Here is a 24,144-nt window from a genome sequence, read left to right on the forward strand (position 1 = left end):
AACGGATTGAAAGTCCTCGGTCCTGAAAGACATGGACAGTGGTTCAAGATGACAAGAGTTTTGGAGCTGTAATGCCATTCCATGCGAAACATCGAACACCAGTGTTGCATCGTATACTTCATCACAAAACGTCAATGGGCTTGGTTGCACCTAAACTAAACCAGGATTGGAAGACTAAGAAAAGAAAAGATGGTTACTCAGTTTGGCTACTGAGAGACGGCATAAGACTCAGTCGCGATCTGAATCAAATGCACTGGAAGCTCAGCACCCAAATTGGAATAACCGAAAAGAGAAAGATTTTGTCCACCAAAATAGCCACCGAGAGATGGCAATCATACCAGTCGCGAACAGGCATGATGCACTGAAAGGCTCGGTGACTATCTTGGAAGACCTCACCTCGAATAGAATCATCTGCCCAACTGGGTTACTGAGAGAGATGGCAGACAAACCAGTCGCGAACAGGTTTGGCTGCAGAGATGCTCAGCAACCCAGTTGGGACAACTGGAAAAAGGGAAAGATTTTGTCCCCCAATCTGGCTGCGAGAGATGGCTATCAAAACAGTCGCGATCTGGTTTGAGAGCACTGAGAAGCTCGACAACCAAATTGGGGGACGGAGAAGAAGAAGTCTCCCAGCCTGGTTAGGCGTAAATGTAACACAAAACCCAGGACGAAATTTGTGAAACTAGATGGATCGACCACGATACAAAAGCCCCCAAGTTGGGAGAACTGGCAGAGGAAAATCATCCAATATGGGGGCCCGATGCATGCAATCGCAGGATCACCAGACGGATCAACCGAGGACGCCACCATGTTGGGGGAACTGACACGGGAAAAACCATCCAACATGGAAGCGAGTCAGTTTCTCGTCTGATGGGCTTTTCTGAGGCCACTGACCATGTCCTCTGGATAGAGGACACACATTTGAGAACTGTGAAGGTCTGGAATAAAGGACAGAAGTAAACTAGTCACCTTAAAACGGATAAGCAAAATGCAGACGTTTTGTCCTCCAATATGGCTGCGACAGATGCTATCAGAACAGTCGTGATCTGGTTTGAGAGCACTTAGAAGCTCGGCAGCGCAATGTGGGGACAGAAAGATGGAGTCAGGATATCTGATGAAGTTTAGGTGGAATGTGAACCGCGGAAGAAACTCGGTGAGATGATTAGATTGATTGGCCTGGATGGAAAGAGCTTCCACATTAGCACAACTAACTTCAGCCTGATGTTAGTAAAGACTTGCTCCGAAAGTTCCGTTCGGGTTCAGCGATACGATTGAAACAGAGAGCAACAGTGTAATCGGATATAAGTTGTAGTGTTATTTCTAAAATAGAGATGATGTTTAAAAAAACAGTAGCACTGCAGCAGGCCAAGTAAAAAAACGAATAGTGATCTAAGGATTAACAGTTTTTATCAAAACAGGTATGAAAGTGTTAAGGTTTTGTACCAAGCTGACCCAGAATCGAATTTAGTGTTCGAAATGGAATATTTTAGATTGCCCAATTCAAAGAACTATAAATTAGAAAATAGAGAAATGTAACGTATAGAAAGTCCTCTATCCTGAAAAAAGGGCCAGTGGTTCAAGATGACATGAGATTTTTGAGCTGTATTGCCATTCCGGGGAGCAAAACCAACACGAGTCAGGAGATAACAACTTGACTATCACAGAAAATCCCTTGGCTTGATTTCACCTAAACTAAACCAGGACTGGAAAACTAAGAAAAGAAAAGATGGTTACCCATTTTGTCTACTGAGAGATGGCAAAAGACTCAGTCGCGATCTGAATCAAATGCACTGGAAGCTCAGCACCCAAATTGGAATAACCGAAAAGAAGAGAAAGATTTTGTCCACCAAAATAGCCACCGAGAGATGGCAACCATACCAGTCGCGAACAGGCATGATGCACTGAAAGGCTCGGTAACTATCTTGGAAGACCTCACCCCGAATAGAATCAGCTGCCCAACTGGGTTACTGAGAGAGATGGCAGACAAACCAGTCGCGAACAGGTTTGGCTGCAGAGGAGCTCAGCAACCCAGTTGGGACAACTGGAAAAAAAGGGAAAGATTTTGTCCCCCAATCTGGCTGCGAGAGATGGCTATCAAAACAGTCGCGATCTGGTTTGAGAGCACTGAGGAGCTCGACAACCAAATTGGGGGACGGAGAAGAAGAAGTCACCCAGCCTGGTTTGGCGAAGATGGAATACAAACCCCGGAAGAAATTCGTGAAATTAGATGGATCGACCACGATGGCATGGTAGTGTAAAAGGTTCTGCTTCAACCAAATGCAAGATGGAACTGACAGGGAATGGCGGGATGACCAGACGGATCAACCACGAACACCATCGTAAGGGAAAAAAACCAACATGGTGACAGGTTGGTTTCTCGTCTGATCGGCTCCACTTCAAAGTATGTTTTAAGACCACTGACCCTTAATTCAGGATAGAAGAAACGTATTTGAGAACTGAAAAAAGTTTGCTCACCGGAATGAGCGAAAGGTGAAAATTTGGAAGCAAGTAGGCCTGATTAAGCTGAACAACAAAAACCCTGCTGTTTGAACGGAAAAGCGAAAAGTCAGTTTTCAGACATTCAGAAAAAAAAAGATTAAAAACCAAGTCATCCTGCAGCAAGCTAGAAACGAACTGTGCTCTTTGAACTTAAAACGGCAGTCAATTTTCAGATTTAAAGGAAATTACAAAAAGATAAAAGTTCCTAGTTCTGCTTGAGTGATGAAAAAAAAAAAACAAAGAAAAGCAAGTAAACAACTTGGCAAAAACACAGACTCAGTGCAAGCAATGTGACTAAAGTGGCTATCGGAAAAGAATTTTAAAATGCAACAAGTTTCAGAGTGAATAAAAAGCTGCTTGCTGAAATGGCTTTCAGAAAGGAATAACTGAAAAACAGAGCATGGGTATTTTCGGGTTTTCAGAAAATTCTTAACCAGGACTCGGCTAGAATCAAAATCGAGATAAGTTCAGTTCAGACAAAAAGCTGCAAGTAATTTTCAGAACTTTGAAGAGAAAAAACTGTTGCATATATAGTAGTATTAACTGTTGAAAAAAAAAAAAAGAATTGAAAGTAATATAGTAGCGTAGAATAGTGCGGGAAATTCATCATAGTTCTGCTCAAAACACAAGATAATATTGCAGGCTGTAGAATTTTCTTAAAACAAAGCAAGGTTCAATGGCTGATCTCTACTTATAAGAAGGAAGAAAGGGAATTCGACAATCTGGCTTTTTTCTTATAAAAATGACGACAATTTTAGAAGATATCAAGAGGGCTAAAGTTATTGCACAGCATGCACTCATTCACTCTCGCTTAGCATATTTTTTCATTACTTAATTTTATTTAAATACTCCCCCCACATAAAATTCAGCTTAATTCATAAGGTATTCTATTAATGAGGAACAAATACTTAAAAGTTGCCTCTACAAAACGAGTTCCACTTAGAACGTGGGAAATAAGTTCATTTAAAATGCTGAAAGGCATATAGAAAAGAAAAAGTTTGAATTTCGAAAACCATGTCCTCTTAGAGAATAATAAAAACGAGAGAAAGAAAAGAGCAGAGTAAAGTTTGTTGACATCTGCTGGAAATTACTTGAAAATCCACAAAATCCCCTAAAAGAAGATTCCGTGATTCTCCTTTAAAAGATATAAACAGCGTAATATTAAGGCTCACAGCAAATCTCAACAAAATTTCATCAAAGGCAATTTAGAGGCAACTATTTAAGTATTCATTCCTCGGGAAATTTTTTAAATAATTGTTTACTTTCTAATAGGACCGGGGTAACGCGACTTTCGAGGCGTACCCTGGGCCTTGCTTTGGTTGAACGAGGAAGGGTCGTAAAAGACAGGAGCCATGTTCTGAGGGGGAGCATCTGGAACCTGGGGACAAAACAATACAGAAAAAAAAAACACTTTTAAGAACCATGCAAATTAAAAAGAAGCGATAAATACGCGTGTTCATCAGTTCCGAGGTATTGCCTGCAGTTAAGAAGCCAAAAGGGTCAGGGAGAGGGCTGAGTGGGGAGGGCTGGTGCAGTGGGGAGGGCTGGTGCAGTGGGGAGGGCTGACGCAGTGGGGAGGGCCGGCGCAGTGGGGAGAGAACCCGCCTTCCAGTAATGTGGCCCGGGATCGATTTCCGGATTCGACGTCATATATACCGAATGCATAAAAGGCGCCCAAAAAAATATTCTTTTGTTTATGTTCTAATTAGACTCACTAACCTCGTATGCATGTACAAAAGAAATGTTGCTTGAGAGCGAGGCTAGTGAATCTAATAAACACATAAACAAAGAGAATACATTTTTGCCCTCCATTTATGCATTCGGTCTACGTGGGTTGCGTTTGTTGGTTCTCTTCTCTGCATCGAGAAGTTTCTCTCCGGTTACTCCGGTTTCCCCTCTCCTCAAAAACCAGTTTGATTTGACTTGCTCTGATTTCAGTTGATTTGTAGTCTCCCCAATTAGTAAAGCAAACGTGCTCGGCTAAATAACCCTGAGACTTGAATAAAGCTATTATTATTATTATTATTATTATTATTATTATTATTATTATTATTATTATTATTATTATTATTATTATTATTATTATTATTAAAAAAACCATGGCAACAACTTTGATAGCCTACGTAGCTGGCGGTATTGTTGGCACGATAGGTAAGTTAACGAGCGGCGAAGCCGCACGGAGAATGGGTACGAGCGCCTTCGCATTCTCTGTGCGGCTTTGTCGCTCGTTAATTTGCCTCTCGCGCCAAAAATAACGTCAGCTACGCAGGCAACAACTTTGACCAATCACAACACACGCTGACATTTAAATGAGCCAAACAAAACGCAAAGCGCATAGTTTACATGCAGCCGGCTCTGAGCGCAGGAAAATTCGAGTGAGCGAGCGAGTCACGATTGGTTTGGTCAGTTTATGCATCTGATTAGCTTATAAGCGAGGCCAAGTTTTCTGAGGACAAACTCCACATTAAGTAATGGTCCGGCTAAGAAGCAGGCAGAAAAACAATAGCCCGCGGCAATAGCGTCGGTTAGTTAAAATGTGCCAACATTTTTAATCAAATTAAGTTCGGCTGTTCCCATTGGTGTAAGCAGCTAAAAGCGCGAAATTTGAATTTCAATGAAAAATGTAATCGAATTGCCGTCTAAAAAATTAGATTCTGTTTCGTAGAACAAATCATTATGCCTTCAAAAACTATGTTTGTAAATATCGTCAAGATTCTATGCGCCATTTGCCGATTGGCGAATGGCGCATAGAACAATGCCCAAATTTGGCTGAGAGACAGAGATCAAGGGCATGGGGAAGAAGAAATCCAAAAAAGGCTTTTTTTTCATTTTTTTCTCATCTTTTTTCGACATTTTCCGATATTAGCCAATCAGATGCCTCGATTGGAGCAGCAGCTTCTAAGTACTTTTGCCGCTGGGCTGCCTGCTTCTTAGCCGGACCATTACTTAAAGGGGCAGTTTCACGGTTTTGGGCATTTTCAAGCTTTGGCGCTAGCAGTTATAAATTTTACGGTTTCTTACTGAACCACATGATGTTCATTAATCACTGAGAGTATTAGAGCAAATACACTGAATGACTAAGCCCCAAATTTGGTAGAAGATACTACGGGTGTAGACAAAACATATGAAATCTAATTTTGGCATCGAATTTATTGTACGGGTCGAACATTTTATTCTGCGCACGAGTTGTCATAACGCACGAGTTATCTATTCACATGCAGCGAGTTCATAACACAAAGGAAATGATTGCAAAAGTAATTCCAATGACTAATTACACTTCTACGGCATTGTTTCCTTTTCCTGCATCAGTGCTTTCGATTCTTTCGATAATAATGGACTTAATTGGGCAGACACGACAGTTTGCCCACGCGCAGGGACGTGAAACTTTCCCTTTAAGCAGAGAGAGAGCCCGAAATTACTTTGGACACTCAATTAAAAAATGCATTATGGCGTTAACTGAAAACCGTTTGACGGTTAAAGTTAAGCTTTTTTCAGCTTTAGCATGCTAAATCATATTTGAAGAAAATAACGAAATGATGTTTAAGAAGTGTAACCAGCTTAAAAATGAAAGCTTGAACGTCACGTGCTGACTGGTTAAGATTAAATGTGTTAAAAATTGCGATAAAAAATAAGCGATTTTGCATGTTTCTATCCTCCAAAGCAACTTTCTAAAAATTAAGTAATGGTCCGGCTAAGAAGCAGGCAGCCCAGCGGCAAAAGTACTTAGAAGCTGCTGCTCCAATCGAGGCATCTGATTGGCTAATATCGGAAAATGTCGAAAAAAGATGAGAAAAAAATGAAAAAAAAGCCTTTTTTGGATTTCTTCTTCCCCATGCCCTTGATCTCTGTCTCTCAGCCAAATTTGGGCATTGTTCTATGCGCCATTCGCCAATCGGCAAATGGCGCATAGAATCTTGACGATATTTACAAACATAGTTTTTGAAGGCATAATGATTTGTTCTACGAAACAGAATCTAATTTTTTAGACGGCAATTCGATTACATTTTTCATTGAAATTCAAATTTCGCGCTTTTAGCTGCTTACACCAATGGGAACAGCCGAACTTAATTTGATTAAAAATGTTGGCACATTTTAACTAACCGACGCTATTGCCGCGGGCTATTGTTTTTCTGCCTGCTTCTTAGCCGGACCATTACTTAAGCTGAACTGTCCAAATCTGGCTTCACTGATTCTGCCTGAACTATGCTAACTGGACAGAATGCAGTGAAATACCTGTGGCATCATGTAGCTACGAACTTCAGCTGAAGTAAGGGAGACAGAACTCGATCGGGAATGCTGCAATTTAAAGGTTTTTTTCTTAGGAAGACCCAAAAATTTGGTTTATAGGTTAACTTGACATCTCATAAAACAACGATATCATTGTCCGATGGCGCATGAAAAGAATTGCATTGGTATGTCTGTGCGTAACATCGGTTAATCGTGATTTTTGTTTATGTTCTATTTTATTATTTTATTGACTTTGCCTGTGCCTTTGGCGGTTTATTAAGCTACGGATTAGCCAAGTGGCCTTTTTAAGGGCCTTGGCTACTTAATGCACGCGGGCAACAAATGGATAACAAAAAAATAAACAACAACTAGGACAAAACCTATTCTTACCTGAGAGTGTTGGTCGCTACCATCTTCGAATTCATGTCTGGAGAAAAAAAAGATTTAACACTTAAGTAAAACAAAAAGGGGCAATGAAGCCTCGGGTTTTGTAAAAGGACCGAAAGCCGAGTTGCAGTTGGCCGTTTGCCTAAATTCGACGAATGCGGTTGATTTCAGGTAACTTCTTGCTGTTAGCCACAGTTATTGAGCAAGTCCTAAAAAGTGATAAAGTAACTAGAATATGAGAATTTTCATCGCTTGCAGACAAGCGTTAAAGCCAGGAGTTGACGGGCGAACAATTAAAAATGCGCTCCTAAATGAACCAAGCCAATATGTCAGAGGGAACCCAACAATCTGTAAACATTACCTTAATTATTTTTTTAGTATCGAGGACAGCAATAGCTAGGGCCTCCAAGGAAGGATCCTTGTTCCCTTTAAAAATGTGCTTCTGTTCCAATGTTCCCGAAATTAGTTTCAAACTTGTTCCCAGCTTTTGATTCCTAAAATTGTTTATGTTCACTTGTTCCCTAACATATTTTGTCATTGTACCTCTGTTTCCCAGCGTTAAAATTAGCCATGTTCCCATGTTCCTAAAAACCCCTGGCAGGACCTCAATAGCCCAACTAAAGGAGGTTTGATAAGTGAAATGACCGAATGCTGGATAACAGACAAAAGAAGCTAATGAAAGGTCTGTTGTTTGTTGTTTGTTTATCCAACATGGCCGCTAAAACATAACATGCATTTCATCTGTACACAAAAATGAATCAACTCACGGTGATGATGGTCGCGACCCAGGATTCGCCACAACAGGCTCAGCACTAGAGAATGGGTCACTTGCGTCTCCAGCTACAAGTAGAGCCATACAAAAAAAATGTCATTTATGCGAAAACAACAACAACAACAACAACAACACAAATATGGTTTAAAAATTTCATTATTCGTGTGGTTCTACAGCGAAAACCTGTTTTACAACAACGTTATTGTCCAAACCACAACAGCTGGGGCTAAATCTCTTCTCTTGGAAATGGAGTGCATGTACTAGAGGCTTCATCGTTATTTTTGCGAGAAGGGCTAGAAAGTTAAACCATTACAGATATCATTAACAAAGGCAGCACTTCAAATTACACGCTTTTGCCAATCCAACCATGATAATGCCATACCAGCCAACTCAGGCCGGCTTCAACCAAGTTGCTGGTGATGAAATAAAAACGGAGAATTCACGACCCCGAAAGATGGTCTGAAAGGAGTGGAGTTTCCCCCCGCGCCCTTCCCCCCTACAATGTAACCCTGTACGCCTTTATCTCTGTGCCTTCGGTCCAGAAGTTAAAAGATGCTGAGGAGGTCATTGCAAACACAATACTTCGTCATAAAAGTTAAAAAGTTTTACAAACTCGGAGCTAAAAGTTAAAACTTATGAAATATTTCGTCCGTTTTTTCAACCGGACTTCATCAGTCAATGATATGAATGTTAAAAAGATGGATTTTAAAAAAGGGTTTTAACGCCTCTTGGGGGTTAGAATTGTGTCATAGATAGCTGCTAATTCGTAACCATTGTCTCTGTCCTTTTGGATTTTAAGACCCCCACAAATGCTCTGAAAATAGTTATGCCCCCACCCCACTCCCCTTATGCTCTTCCTTCTGTACCCTAAGCTCACCAGTTAACCTAAGAGGTTCCCCTTACCCTACGACTTTGTTACAGTAAACCCATGCCCTTCAATCTATGCCCGCAACAGAACATATAAAACGTTTGTGGGGATCAGGCCTGCCCCGATAACATTGCATACTCCGTCCACCCGACTTCAGAAAGAAGTTGGGAAAGACTTCCTCGCATGTGTGTCTGCTTCGGTCTTTCTGCAGAGATAACAACTTCTAAATCAGATTTCTTACCAGGAACAGGAGCTGGCACGAACAACTGAGCAGGATTGAAGTCATTAACTGGGCCGGGAAAACTTGGAAGGAAGCTGTTTGGAAGCATTGCAGGTCCATTGGCAGTTTGCCCAGAAGGATTCAGAACATCGACATATTTCTTACCTATAACATAAAAGGAACAAATTAGAGGTAGAACGGTCAGTGCCAGTTCAAAATACTGAAGAAACAGCTACTTTGGCAAGTCACAGCAGACACAAAAATAACTTGAAGTGACCACATTTCAGGGGCACCCAACGATAATCTTCGGTTAAATCTGTGTTCGGAAGAGTCAAATTGTTCTAAGAATTTCTGTTCTAATAACGGAGGTTTTGGACAAACAATTGAGAGTAAAAATTAGTGATAATAATTTTGAATGACGTTTCGATGATTCGTTCATCATTTTCAAATTCGTAAAAACTGAAAACTAAAAGTCAGATTCTTGTGAGTTCTTTAAATACTAAGAATGTGTGAGAAAATCTCGTTGCATGTAATTAAAAACACTGCAATGTGGAACGTAGAGGGTAACAATTAGGTACTAAATAGTTTTGCTTTGATTGAGTCACATTGAGTGTTCAGCTGAGGTTTCTTTTCTTGGTTCTACGCAGGCAAACAGCTATAGACTTCTTTACTATAACATCACCTAAAAGATTCACTACAAGGGAAAAGTAGTTCCTTACGTTTTCGGAAAGGATACTTTTGAAATTTTTGGCACTTGAAAAGGTCATCTAGCAGTTTCGGAGGAGCAAATGGTTCGCTGGGACGTTTTTAGAAGTAAAGTCCAGCTAGCCATTTCTGAAATAAACATATTCCCTAACATTTTCGGACATTTCAATTTCATATACGATATCCGAACGGATGAAATTCTTGTAGGTGATAAAAACATCTCTTTCGACAATCTTTAAACATTACAAGGAGCCTAGAAATGTCTCTCAGAGGCTTTTGGCTAACTTTGCTCGTTGGGTTCCCTTGACATTTCGCTGCTAATTGTGCCTTGCTCTTACGACTCTTAGAAATCTACAGGTTGATTTGAAAATGGTGCCACAATGCACCCGCACAAATGTTCTAAAAAAAATGATGGGGGTGGAGTCTTTTTTCTCTTCCTTTCCATCCCTTCCCGGCTCACAACATTTTGGCATCGTTTCAAGTCTTACGATTTTGAACTCCAGCATTGCAACAGTCACTAAATGACTGGTTTGTGTGTGCCTCTTCTATTAGATTCCTGTTCGTTCCCAGGGTCTCTCTTCCAATCATCCCTCAAAGAAAGACCCTTGAAACGACGTTACGGAGGCTTCAGGCAAAAACGCCATTTTTTTCTATTCCCGCAGTTGCACTAGAAGAAGCATAGAATCCACGCCTGTGATAGAAATGTTTCTCTCAGCCCAATCGTGAGAATACAGTCAGGCTTCGACCAAGATGACAGAAACTTGCCGGTCATTTTACTTACCGAGTCTCCCTCCACCATAAGCCTTTCGTGAGAATTTGGAAACCGAGGGTGGAGCAGCTGAGATTTCCCCATCCCTAACTGGCTCAGGAATGCCAGGTGCCTGAACAGATGGTGGACTAAATGGTGTTGACACAGGTCCACCCAGACCGCGAGTGGTAGCACCTTGGATGCAACATAAGTTTAAAGTAAGAGTTGTGAAAGCCCAGAGAAGTTTAAGTATCAATCCAAGATGGCGTGGACAACCGTTTGAGCACAGTTGAAAAAAAATTTAAAGCTCTGTCCCTTCGATTACTAGTTCAGATGCTCCTCCAGTGAGCGACAGTAGACTAGCAGGTGTTCAGGCAATGAAACACGTTAAATGTGACATACGTGCTCAATACATATGTAGCATTCCCACAAGTAATGTGAAACAGATGGTAAATTGTGGGTCCAGTAAATGAAGTGAGAGATTTATGATGGAAAAATTTGTTCCAAACACTGGAGCAAAGCTGATTTCGATATTTCGATCTCCACAGACAAATACATACCTGCAGAAGCAACATTACCAATTGGCATCATGGGGGATCTTCCAGCTCCAAGCTGCATGTCTGACGGTGGTGGGGGTGGAGGAGTCTTGTCCTGTTGAATAAAGTTTCTTGTTAGGTTCGGACATCACTATGCAGCTTTTCTGGCCGCCAAACTTGCACACCTGTCTATCACTGGTAAACATATTACTATCAATATATAACTCTCAGTTTCTCTCTCTGCCTACATGTTCGTCAGTATCCATTTCTGTCCATGAAAACTGTGTTCCCAGTTTGTTTGTTTTTGCTCTTTCGTTCTACCTGTTGACTGGTTACGTTGTTCCTGCTGTCTCAACATTACATCATAATCTATTGGTGTTGTGCCTGCTTGTCTGTCTACTATATTACCATGTGATTAAAGTTAAATGTAGTTTTACAAATCTGCACAAAGTTAAAACCAAAGAAGTTTGCAAGGGCACTGTCAAGGAAGAAAGGATAGAAGGAAAGTATCATTATTTACCCTCGGATTTTTAGAGCAGCTATAGCAGCTAATATCTCCGAGCATTGAAAAGAACAACTTTAAGAACCACAGCTGGCCGGAGGCAAACAAGTTGGCTATTTCCAAGCAAAGCCAGGAAATTGGGCCACGGACTACCTGGATAAAAACTCAACGAGTGGTCAGAACGTGTCTTGAATTCGGGATCTCCGCATCTCAAGGCAAGTGCCCTAACCACTGGGCTGCACTGCCTTCTAAAAGTGTTTTTGCTCAGCTTGCATTGCTAACTTGCCAGCTCCAAAGTTTGGATGCAGTATTCACTCAACATCCTTGAATCTAAGGGTTGCGTTTACAGGTGCCTTGCAGTGGGCTGTGGCCAGCCTGGTTGTCATGGTGACCTATTTGAGGCTGAAAGCCTACTAGGGGGCTCTCTGCAGGAAATGTGAGAGACAGTAGAGAAGGGAAGGTTCTTATTTCCCCTATCCTCCTCGCTTGCTCCATAAAAAGGACGCCACCTTTCCAAACCCTATTCTCCACTAATGCTTCCTAAATGTTCTATGGACCGGAAACAAAAGCATCGGCCACAAACCTGCTCATCTTCATCAGTGTTCACCCATCTCTTGAGGTTTTCGTCCCAGTAAATCTAGCATAAGATTAAGAGGATGCCATTAGTTATCATCCCAAATACTTTTAAAGCTGGTCGGATGAATACTATTTCTTAACACATTGAAAGATCATGAGTGTATTCTGCAATTTCTATTTCTTTTTCTCTCACCGATTTCTTAGTGTCATCTGGCAGGATCATCTCATTTGGGCCACGAGGCATGACTTTGGAAAGAAGCCCAGACAGCCAGCCACCAATCTAAAAAGACACAGAATAAGGAAACTTAAGAAATGCTAACATCAATGGAAAAGAAAACGTCACAAATTTGCATATAGACAGAACACCAGCTAAATTTTAACACATTTCTTTACCACCCTCGCAAAAAATTAAACCATGAAATGACCAACTTGATATTTTTCTGGGACACACCAGCGTGTGCGGATACATTTTTCAGATCCTGTCTTCGCTCAAGCGCTGTTCACGTCAGTTTCATTTCTGGGTTACAGGCACCGTTTTGTTCTTGGAAATAGGGTTCAAATAGTGATAAAATAAGGCAGATTCGTATTTTGAAATGTCATTTTCCTTTGTGTTTTATGGGCGGCTTCAGACATTCCAGGGTTTGGGCTTGATACATGAACGTTCAATATGCAATGTGACCAGAAAACAAAAAAAAGGGATAATCTTTTCCCTAGCCAAAGGTACTAATAATAATTAACAGAGTGCATCTGAGTTTGTGTATGGTGCTTGGGATTTTGATGATGAAAACCAGTCCAGTGTGATAGAGCGCTTTTCGATTGAGTGTCGTAAAACCAAAACCAAAGTAATTACTTTGACCAATCAAAAACGACTGAGACAATCCAGTAAACCAATGAAAACTCGAAGTAATTACACGTAGCCGACACAAAGCGCGGAAAAAGTGCACGCGCGAGCCACGATTGGTTTTGGCTTAATTTGTGATTGGTTGAAAAAGTGGCGCGGGAACTTTGAACCAATCACTGAGTGAAGTAATGCAAAACCAAAGTAATTCGCTAATTACTTTCAATACTCAATTGAAAACAGCTCTAGTGGGTGAGTTGAACTTACTGGGCTGCCACGTTTTGATTCCTTCTTTTTCTTTTCTGGCGTTTTTGGTTTCTCCTCTTCTTTCTTCACTGGTTCAGGCTCTATAAAATAAAAAAAGACAATCTTACATTAGCATGACATCCTCACTAAAACTAAACTAAAATAATAACAACAATGTAGCAAGAATGGTTAGCCTTATCAAAACACAGATCATGATCCAGACAAGAAAAAAAAAATTCCTGTACCCCTTGGTTGAATGGGCTCAACTTGCTGTGCCTCGTCAACTTGAGCAGGCTCAGTCCACTGGCTTCCATAGAAATGCTGCTCCTCAAATGTTTCTGGCTGTTGACTCTTCACCGGTCCAAAACTTGGCTGATTTAGAGGTGGGCTAGGGGCATAGTATGAAGGCTGGGGAGGCTCAGGTGCTTGTGCAGGCATCACAGGTGGAAGCTCAGGCTGGGTAACCTGTGCCTCCGTTTCTTCAGACCAGGACTCTCTGGCAATGCTTGCCACAACACTGCTCGACAATGATTCTGCTGTCACAGCTTCCTGTTGAACTTGAGCAAGACTATCAAGTGGTTCGACAATGGAACCTTGAGACTGAACATCTGCTGTATCTGCTTGGTGTTTAGGAGTGTTTGATGAGTGCTCATATCCTGAGAAGTATGATGCTGAACTTTCTGCAAGAGGCTCTTCTGCTTCGCTTTCGCTTTCTGTCACTGAGCTGATCTGGGAAGACTTGGGAGGAAAACAAAAGCTTAACACTGGTAAAGTTGCTAAGACAAACAGAAAAATTCAGAGGGAGTTTAAATAGAACATTTTACAGTTCTATGATCAGTTACTGGGCCTTTAAATGAAAGTGAGGCTGGAGTAGACCTTGTTTTGATACAACCATCACTGCCTTTCTTATGTAAATAGAAACTCGTTAGCATTACAACAACATGATTTACATAATAAAAGCAATGAGGTTTGTATCAAAGCAAGGTCAACACCAGCCTCGCTTTTAGGAAAGGAACTTTATTTAAGTGTCTAGTCGTTCTAGCGCTGAAGCACTAATTGGGGACACTGTAAAGTGAAATCAACAATTAACACAAATCAAGTCAAATGTTGTTTTTTGAGGAGAGGCCTCTAAATTAACTAATGACTCTTGGGACAAAATCACAACAAGGGCTGGATACTTGATACCAACATCTCAGTGACAGGCTTGAGAAATGATCATTTACCCAAACCTGACTGCTTTACAGACATTACTAAACCACGAAGCAGCAATACGAAACACCATCTACGACCCCACCAAACTTGAGATTAAATATTTAGTTTTAGGCCTAGTTATTGCTCCTAATCTCAATCCAAATCCTAAGTCCAATCTCAAATCCAACCTTTGTTGGTTAGTATTCAATGTACGGTGGGGTCATACATGGTGTTTTGGTGTTTCGTTTTGCTGTTTTGTAATTCCCCTACCCCCCTCCCTTTACTGTCTGCATGGTATATCAAAGCACTAAACCTTATCTGGATGCAGAAGCAAGCAGGAGATTCAAGCTGTAAAATTTACCAGCCTCTACTTTCTTCTTGCCCGAATAGTGGAGGCTTGAGGTGGGATGTTTAAAAAACTTCTGTTCTGTTCTGTTGTATGATTGTATGTATCATTTTTCGGGGAGTAGTCACAACTAAATGTGTGTGTGCCGGTATTTATATCTGTATAGTAACAACATTTTTATACATCAAAAGATGTAATGTATCTGACTAGTAAAGAAAAATAAATCTTCCCAGAAAAAGTAAAATACTTCAGGGACAATGCGGACAGCATCCAAGTTGATTTTGGGGGTGACTGCGGTAATATGTTCTGTTTTATCAGCTTACATTTCTTGCTTGAAGGACTTTGTCAAGCATGTCAATCATTTCAATGGCCTCCTCACTCTCATGATTTAATCTGTCAATCATCTGAAGATACAAAGAAAAATTTAACAATTCCCTGTTAAAATCCAAGCAACTGTAACATTACACGAGAAACCATAGCTTTAATAGCTGTAACAGATCATTATTTTTCTTTAAATGGAGAAGTTTCGCTGCATATTTTTAATTTCTTACCAGACAATCTCCTTTTAGATATGTAACTACAGCATGCTTCTTTATGTAACGTTTTTTTGCCAAAGGAGGAGTTTTAAAGAACTGTGGGATGGGTAAGATCAGAACCCACAGAAAATGATACCGCTCGCTCGCAATTCCTGATTCTGTTATTAACCCTTTTAGTCCTGAGAGCGAAACTTACAGATTTCACTCTGTCTAGCACAAAGATGATTTTACTTGTCAACTGGGATGGGTGGGGGGGGGGGGGGGGGGGGGGGGGGACTACTTTAGGGCTGGATGGGTTATTATAACAGTACAAAGCAGAGTAGGAGACACAGAGGTTAAAATTTCCCCACCCACTGACCCTAGCCTACATCTGTGAGTGAGTTAGAAAATCATTTGCAGAGGTCTGGATACGACACAACTTACCTCCTTGGTGCTCTTGACAAGAGGGATGTTAGCATTGGTCGGATGTTTTATAATTGTTTGCCCAATGAGCTCTGCATAATGCAATGCCTATGACATTACATAAAATATAATAAATAAATATTGTAACAGTAAGGGTCAGATTAACATAAACAACCGCAAAGACAGTACCATGTTGGGTAACACATTATGTATGTATGTTAAAAAGTAAGTTTCTCCTAATAAGTAATTCCATGATTCCCAAAAAACTGCAGGAGTGACTGCACTGATGAGGAATATACAGTTTACCCAAAATCAATAACCAGTAGTTAGAAACTAACCTCCTCTGTGAAACCCGCTTCTAACATTTTCTGGAGGTGAAGAAATTTGTAGTTCTGTTCAAAGAAGAAAAATCAAGCAATAATTAGTTATTAAAGCGCTTCAAAGTCACTTAATCAATATTTGTTTTTTACAGACCAAAAGACCCAGAACTCGAGAAGATGAACAGTCATTAAATGGGAGAATGAAGGTTTGCAAACTTTTTATACCACTTAAAAATACATGTAGGCAAGCTCTGGTCAGAGTTTTTCTCTGTCCTTGTGTGGGCTCATTTCCATTAGTAGGGCTAACACTCACATGGTTTATATGGGAAGAAAACTAGCACTTCACATTAACATCTAATAGTTAAGTCTAGTCATCAATATTTCACTTATGCCAAATTTTGGCAAAAGTCCACCACATTGGCTGAATCATCACCCTCTTGGTAAAATTGTATCGCCTCTGCAAATTTTGCCAAACCTGCCGTTTTCATCAAACCCACAAATCAAATTTGCTGCATCATCACCTCTATGATGAAATTTCATTAAAAGAGTTGACAACTCGGCCAAAATAGTGGCTAAACTTTGCCAAATCTGCCATTCTTGCCATTGCCTGCATTTCTGGACATACCAATATTTAACTTATCTTTGCTATCAGTGAATAATATTCACTGCGGGCGTCCAATATTATTAGATGCCTGCTGAATACATAAACTCTAGCAGTGATTTCAAATTAAGCCCCAACGATTGTTGCAACTAACACAAAATTTCAAAGCAAGGGAGGAGGAAACTGGAAAGAAATAAAAACTACAAAGAGATGCAATGGAGAAGAAGACAGAAGAATATCAACAGGGACTGCAATTTCCTTGTCCCCCCTGACTGCCATCTTTTCCCTTCCCCCCATCAGTCATGTGGCGCACCTGAAGCACAGGAATATGATGTTCCTCATTACTAAGACTGACTGCGTATTCAAACACCTAGACAGAAAAAAATAGGAAAAAAAATAAAAAATTGCTGCATCACAGAATAAATTATTAAAGACAGTTGGGATACAAATATTATTATTAACTTGTACTTTCCATTGTAAGGACATAGTTGTTTAACTCATACCTCCATCATCTGCAGGTTTTCCAGAGGAAGGTGACGACCTGTTATTGGTGTAGCCCTGTGGTATAAAAGGAAGTTAATTAATTTTAAAAATCGATCTTAGGATTCTCAGATATCTCCAGAAAAGCACATAATCTGATGTAAAACAATTTTATAAGTGCCTCAAAGTGTTTCCTTCCAAAGATGGCCGAAAACACGAAGTAAATTCTCAAATAGGAAACAGTATGAGTACCAGTTTAAAAAAATTACATATCATATAAAATGCCACACAAGGCTTAGGGCTGTTAATCAGTTGCGGGAATCCCTGTTGCAGTGATGTCACCTACTTCACTAGGAGAAGTCAGCTACTTTTCTCCCCTAATTTAAGTAATCAAAGACAGACTCTTTCAAACCTAAGATTAAAAGCAGACCTTCCAACATCTAAAACCCCAAATCTTGAGGTTTCAAAAATTTACCCCTGAAAAATCTTGAGATTTGGGTCCCATATAGTGAGATTTTGAAGTGAGATGAGTCCTGAGTCTTGCGACCAAATTGTGAAGGTTGGAAGGTCTGTAAAAGTCATTTTGACAAGGTCAACATCAATTTTACTTCCGAAATATATGGCATTTGCCAGTGTCCTGTTAAAAATGGAATGCCTCCAGACACCCCTGAAGAAAGGGATGGTCAGCCCCCTTCCTGATACTGTCGGTTATTCTACTAAAACCAGCCAACAACTTCAAATTCTACTGAACCCTCTGCTGTTGTATTCTAATATGTTGTATCTAGTATATTACTTGTGATTTATTCCTATCATGCTCATCTTGGTGTCTTCATCTAACGGATATCCAAACTGCTCGCCTGCCAAGAGGTAGCAAAGATGCGCCTCCCAGACTTGTTCATTAGACACTGCAATAAATCAACAATAATAATAGTATTATGCATGCATGTTTAAAACTTCGATAAAATTGGAAAAGATTCCATTACGTAGAGTATCCCCAAGGCAGGTCATGTTCTTCTTGATGCACTGTGGATGTTGACGAGGTGGATTCGCAACCATTGCTGCAAGATTACGCTGCCAGTCATCAGTTGTCTGAGTGAGAAAGCAGAAGATGCACAAGATGGTTTAAGAATTGAAACAAAGAACATTGGCTATATGTGATATGTGGGAATCTTTCACAATTAATAATAAAAAGCATGAGGATTTTACCATTAATGCTACAGGCTGCTTCCCAGAAAGGTGATCATAGACAGTGCGAATGGGATCGAAGTCTGTCATTGTTTTCATAAACCTTAAAGCAAAGAGAACGCATGTTAATGCCATCATGAAAAAAAGGGTTGTCACAAGATAGGCTTGATAGTGTTAAGGCTTTGTACCTGGTTATTACATCATTATGGACTTTCTTATCCATCTTAGCGGCCAGCATCATCGCATGTCCCCAGAGACCATTTCGCATGCAATATTCGAGTGCATCCTGAAAATGAGATCATTCGACTCATTAATAATTTATCAATGAAAGAATATGTTTCATTTATATTTGAAGGCTCTGGACCAGATAAAGAAATTTCCCTGGGTGGTTTACATAAATTGCTTATTTGATTTTAAGTACCTTGAAAGACAACTGTAATCCATGGATATGAACACTAAAAGCTGACATTGAATAACCAGTTAAGAGTATTTGCATCATTGTTGCAAAATGAGGAGGATGAGAAAATTGTAGCAAAAACCCTCTTTCAAACAACTTGATCCACCTATGACGCTTAGCCCAAAAGGTGAAAATGCAACCCAAATTCGAATACTATATCCCAGTATTTATACCTTTGTTGCACCTGCCAAAAGCATCTCTCTGTAAAGTTGGATATGTTTGTACAGGTCAGTTTCTGAAGACGGTTGGCTGTCAGGTGTCATGAACTCATTTTCAGCAGAGCTGTTGTTGGTTCGCCAGTTTTCCATTATGATTTCTGCCAGTTCAGAAGCAACAAATGCCTGAAAGAACACGAGAAAATAACATTTAACTCCACTCAATGACTGCTGTCAAACCACATGAAGTAAGCTGCCATGACTTTCTAACCCTACAACTTAGCCATATGAGCTTCCAAGTTACATGTAGGCATCAAGGCACCTGTACGTCACACTGACAAGTGGATGAACTACTGTAGGTAGGGCAAAGCAACCCTGATACAAGCTGTGCAAGAAGAATTCCAGGTTACTGAAAGGCATATATCTGCATGTACAGAAGGCAAGTACAACTGACTGCTACCCTACTTGATAAAAAAGGTTACCACTCTGGATAAATTTACTTTATTTAAACAGCATTTAAGGGAATTAATTAAATGATTCACAAATTTTCACTCCTTTAAGGCCTGTTGACCCTTAGTGCTTGAAATTAGGGGTCATCCGGTTGTCCCAGACGACCAGAAAGTTTACCGGGCAACTAGTTTTTGTAATAAAAACTAACGATAAAAAGTCACGACGTTTCGACCCCTCGGAGGTCATTTTCAAGTGAGAATAAAAGTTTTAAAAATTAGCATAAATATGTAAAAACTAGATAAAAATGCGGCGAACGCCGAAATGTGATAAAATATGTACAAAAGTGTAAAAAGTGCTAAAAATATATGGAGTAATGAACGTTAGCTAAAGAAAAACAATAGACAAAAAATAATTAATTACAAGAACTGTTCTAAACAAATAATTTGGCGCGGATAGAGTCACACTGTTTGTTTAGCGATGGTTTCAGTTCTTTTATAAAAAACATTTCAAAAACAAGACAATCAAACTTGTTCTGGCACTTTCTCAGGATTCTAAAACTCTTTGCGATGTTGTTAGGTTCCAATGCATGTTTCTCTCTCAGATGGTCGCCGATGGTTGCCCCTTTGTGCTCTTCAATGCGCTGGTGAAGGTGCCGGCAGGTATATCCGACATAACCTGCGTCGCACAGGTCACACTTGAATTGGTACACAACGCACTGTTGGCTTACAAGGGGTGGCTTCTCTTCACGGACCCGGATCTCTTCTTTGATCTTTTTGCTCGTGTAGACAGGGGTAATATCCGCACTGATCTTACGGCTTAGGTCGGCAAGTTGTCTCCGTACGGCGTTCACAGACTTTTTATCGTTAGTTTTTATTACAAAATCTATATCTAAAAAACTAGTTTTTGGTAAAATGAAAAGGTTGGTTGCCCGAAGAAAAAACAACGGACAACCCAGCCAAAAACAGAAACTCACTCGATGGTTTTCTGTTGTCAATGTCTGATAGCAGTGTGAAGTTAACAATAATTAATTTGCTGCAGTTGAGCATTTTCCTGTGTTTTGAATATTTTTGTAGCTTTTACAAAAAATTGTCAGATAGAAGATCAAAGACTCTATTTTGAAAATGCTAAAATTTAAACCTAGATTTCCACAAAAAAAAAACACAGGTGCACTATGGGATACTCAAGCTCCAATGCCATACGATTGCATCAACACGGCATTCATTTAATTGTAGGGGGTTTCCCAACGGACAACCAAGCATTTATCAGGGCAACCAAATTTACGGGGTAAGTTGCCTGGCTTTTGAAACAGGGACAACCTGGATTTTTTTTAAATTTCGAGCACTGAACCCTTAACAGTTACTTCATATGTTGGAAGGATTTGTAAATTCAGCTTGGAATAACCTTACCAGTGAACTGAAGTCATGACTTTAAAGGTATTCTTGACAAAGTTACAGATAAAACTTAAATAATACCGCCCAGATTTTTGCACTTAAAAAGATAAAGGATAAGGATTGTCCAGATCCTGAACTTAGACAACAAGATCATATGGTACATACCCCATTGTGTTTGACTAAGTTTGCTAAGACCTTCCAAACCAAAGATTTCACAACACCATCTGCGGACGAGCTGATAACTGTGCTTCGTTTTTCACAGAAAGTTATCACTTCTGTTCTACTGGAGTACCGGCTGTTGAAAACACATTGCAACATTCCTCAAATTAGGGGCAGAGAACAAACCAATTGGAATTAAATGTAATAATAGTACAGTATACTGCAGGGTCCGGTTGTTCCAAAGCAGATTAACGCTAATGCCAGACTACAAATTAACCAAGGAGTTTATTTCTCTACTCCCAAATGCTGTTCAACGCTGCTATTCAGCAAAACGTTACATTAGAAGAAGTCAATCTTGAAAAACAAAAATACAGCAAAAGAAAATTTCACCAAAAAGTTGAAAACATGAAACAAAAGTTTAAGCTAATCCTGGATTAAGTTAATCTGCTTTTGAACAACTGGGCCCAGATTAACCCATTGACGTCCAAACCGGCTGAAACAAGTGATAACTTTATCTGGGTCTCTTGATATAATTATAGTCAAACACAATTTGGTTTGTTTAAAATTAACTATGAGTGACACTCAGAGATTTTATTCGACCTAATGTCAGACTATTTTACTTGTCAATGATGGATGATGGTTCAGGGGTCAATGGGTTAACAATCTCTACAATTAAGCACTCAAACTCTATATCCCCTTTAAACTGCGTCCAATGCCAGACAATTTTACTTGTTGATGGTGGGTTTTTTCAGAATTCAATGAGTTAACAATCTCTGCGTCCAATCAAAAATTATGTTTCCTTTAAATTGGGGATGGTTCACGGTGAAATGGGTAAAATCCCATCAAAATAAATTATTTCAGTTCACAAAAAACACAATCTAGTATAGCAGAGTTGGATAATTCCCAGAATCAAAGCCATGGGTTGAGTTTCTTGGTTCTCTAGTCAGCTATGCAATAAACTTCAGTTGTCCGCTATCACCAAAAACTAACCTGCTGAAATTCCTTTTTGAGATGGGTAACTTTAATATTATTAAAAACAAAAAGAAATATTTTAAGAACCTTGACAGTGGACCAGGAAATATCTTGATGACTTCAATTTCTTCAGCAGTAAATATCATCTGCAAAACAGAGTACAGTAAATTTGTAAAATCAATGAAAAGATGAATCAATGAAAGATGGAAAAACAAACTTTTTTATATACCGTCCTATACTTTCACTCAACAAAACAAGCACCTGTGCCATGGTCATGTGCCCCTGATCAAATTCAAATGTATCTCGACTGGGATACAATTTCACAGTTGTTGCCTGCGCAGGATGTTTTGCTGTGATCGTTAAAGGGAACGTCTAAAATGTATAACAAGGCACTGAATGTCTGGTCCCTCGGAAAACTAGTTAGTTTAATTGGTTTTCCTGAGAGTCCTGATGTTTCCCTCAACAAACATCAGGAATCTCGGGAATCTGTTGGGACAATACATTAAGTGTACATTTTTAATTTTACATAAGTCCTGGTTAAACTGGCAAACAATTTAGCCAAAAATTTGTTGCATAGAAAAGCATTCCCCAGCCTGGCCTAGAGGGGGGAAAATGTTGTGGATGCAATCTCACCACTCAGAGGAATTTTCAAGTTACAGCTACCAAAGGGAAAAACGTTTCCTTAGAGGTTTGGCTATCATCTCTTGGTCATAAGGCTGAGACTCAAATTCCACAAAGCAAAATCCAACTACAGCAGCAATCTACACTTCATTATTGTCAGTCATATTCACAGACATAGTATGGTTAACCATTTAATACTGAAATACTGAGGATGAAATGGATCTCAGCTCACAGTCTGATGATGAAAAATGAGCAAATTACTGAGGATGAACTGTTAGAGAAGTTAACACTTCAGAAGTTGCATTTTGACAAGACTCTCTAATGTCAAAATTTATCCCACCTGCACAGAAGCAATGGTACACCTTGGTGCCTCAGTTTCATTTCCACCAATGACAGATATTAGTCTTCCTCCACTAAATCTCACTATAGGATGTTGAGTTCCATACAGAAGTGGTGTGAATCGCTCAGGTTGCGAAGTTGGAGTTTCCTCAACAGGAGCTGTAAGGGAAATGATACTCATTACCCAAACCCAAGTATGTTAGTTTTGGCTAAAGTAGTACAATGATCAAAAAACCAAATGAATCTTTTTCCTCTTTGGATTTCAAAACTATGTTAACTAAACACTATGTGACCCAAGTTTTAAGTCTTAATATTATTTCAAAAAGGTACTTGATTATTTTAACCAGAATTTTCCTTTTTAATGGTCCGCTGGGATTACTACCAACAGTAACTTTAAAATTTTGAGAGAGCTGGATCGAGGAGAAATGACTCACTAGTTTAAGAATGCACTGCATTTGTATGCGACTGAATTAACATGCAGCACTGGAGTTTTGGACTTTCAGATTTTTAAACTTGTGTTTTGCATACATAATAAACTGCATTTACATGCTGAAATTTGAAGCTATTGAGTAAATGATCAACGATGAAATGATACATGAAATGAATCATACATTGAACTATGGATATGAAATCAAGTGAAGCTATGATCCTCGCAGTTATGAATGCAATTTTAGCAATGACCCCGTTGAAGACCTGAATTCTTCAAGCTTCTCTGCGCAATTGCTAAAATTGCGTTCGTAACTGCAAGGATAACATCTTCACTTGAGTTTAATGAAGTCACTTTTCCCTAGGTCCAACCCTCTGAGGTCCTGTTGGTCAGTTTTGAATGTGAGTAATGGCGGACCATGAAATCCAAAACTAGACTCAAAGTAAACAGCCTTTGGATAAAAGTCAAAGCTCAAGATTTTGCCAGGCAGGTGTTAACCAAACACACTTTCAAAATTGGAAGAAAAAAAGTGATTTTTTTTTTTATCAAAAAATCAATTTTTTTCTTCCACTTTTGAAAGAGTGTTTGGTTAACACCTACCTAGCAAAATCTTGAGCTTTGATTTTTATCCAAAGGCTGTTTACTTTGAGTCTAAGTTTTGGATTTCACGGTCCGCCATTACTCATGTTAAAAACTGACCAACTGGACCTCAGAGGGATGTACCTAAGGAAAAGTGACATCATTAAACTCAAGTGAAGCTGTTATCCTTGCAGTTCAGGAATTCAATGAAAAACTTGTGCGCTGTTCACCGATTAAGATCAAGCTGTGATTTGACAAAATAATAACAAAAACACTTATCCTGGCAAGACTATGAATCAGGTCTTCCTTTCAATGAGGCTGTTCAGTTGCAGACTATGATGACAATCAAGTCAAGACAAAAAAAACTGGACACACTTAAATTGTCCCTTTTTTATCAATTAACTAAGTT

General features: G+C 39.6%; 1 protein-coding gene across 1 annotated transcript in view; it reads right to left on the minus strand.

Moving 5' to 3' along the window:
• Positions 1-24,144, minus strand: part of LOC138026550 (protein transport protein Sec16A-like) — a 75,516-nt gene that overhangs the window by 878 nt on the left and 50,494 nt on the right. Inside the window, exons 15-38 of the mRNA XM_068873945.1 lie at positions 22,731-22,888; positions 21,857-21,915; positions 20,804-20,933; positions 18,816-18,983; positions 18,374-18,471; positions 18,207-18,288; positions 17,984-18,089; positions 17,794-17,905; positions 17,024-17,078; positions 16,834-16,890; positions 15,938-15,991; positions 15,621-15,707; positions 14,985-15,065; positions 13,370-13,862; positions 13,146-13,225; positions 12,234-12,320; positions 12,048-12,101; positions 10,987-11,077; positions 10,460-10,621; positions 8,995-9,138; positions 7,881-7,953; positions 7,117-7,153; positions 6,733-6,795; positions 1-3,877 (exon numbers count right to left, since the gene is read on the minus strand). The exon at positions 1-3,877 is cut by the window's left edge and continues 878 nt beyond it. Coding sequence (XP_068730046.1) covers positions 3,758-3,877; positions 6,733-6,795; positions 7,117-7,153; positions 7,881-7,953; positions 8,995-9,138; positions 10,460-10,621; positions 10,987-11,077; positions 12,048-12,101; positions 12,234-12,320; positions 13,146-13,225; positions 13,370-13,862; positions 14,985-15,065; positions 15,621-15,707; positions 15,938-15,991; positions 16,834-16,890; positions 17,024-17,078; positions 17,794-17,905; positions 17,984-18,089; positions 18,207-18,288; positions 18,374-18,471; positions 18,816-18,983; positions 20,804-20,933; positions 21,857-21,915; positions 22,731-22,888 — 2,651 coding nt within the window. The 3' untranslated portion in view covers positions 1-3,757. The remainder of the gene's footprint in view (positions 3,878-6,732; positions 6,796-7,116; positions 7,154-7,880; positions 7,954-8,994; positions 9,139-10,459; positions 10,622-10,986; positions 11,078-12,047; positions 12,102-12,233; positions 12,321-13,145; positions 13,226-13,369; positions 13,863-14,984; positions 15,066-15,620; positions 15,708-15,937; positions 15,992-16,833; positions 16,891-17,023; positions 17,079-17,793; positions 17,906-17,983; positions 18,090-18,206; positions 18,289-18,373; positions 18,472-18,815; positions 18,984-20,803; positions 20,934-21,856; positions 21,916-22,730; positions 22,889-24,144) is intronic.

Source organism: Montipora capricornis, chromosome 2, assembly GCF_036669925.1.
Source record: "Montipora capricornis isolate CH-2021 chromosome 2, ASM3666992v2, whole genome shotgun sequence".
Taxonomy (NCBI): domain Eukaryota; kingdom Metazoa; phylum Cnidaria; class Anthozoa; order Scleractinia; family Acroporidae; genus Montipora; species Montipora capricornis.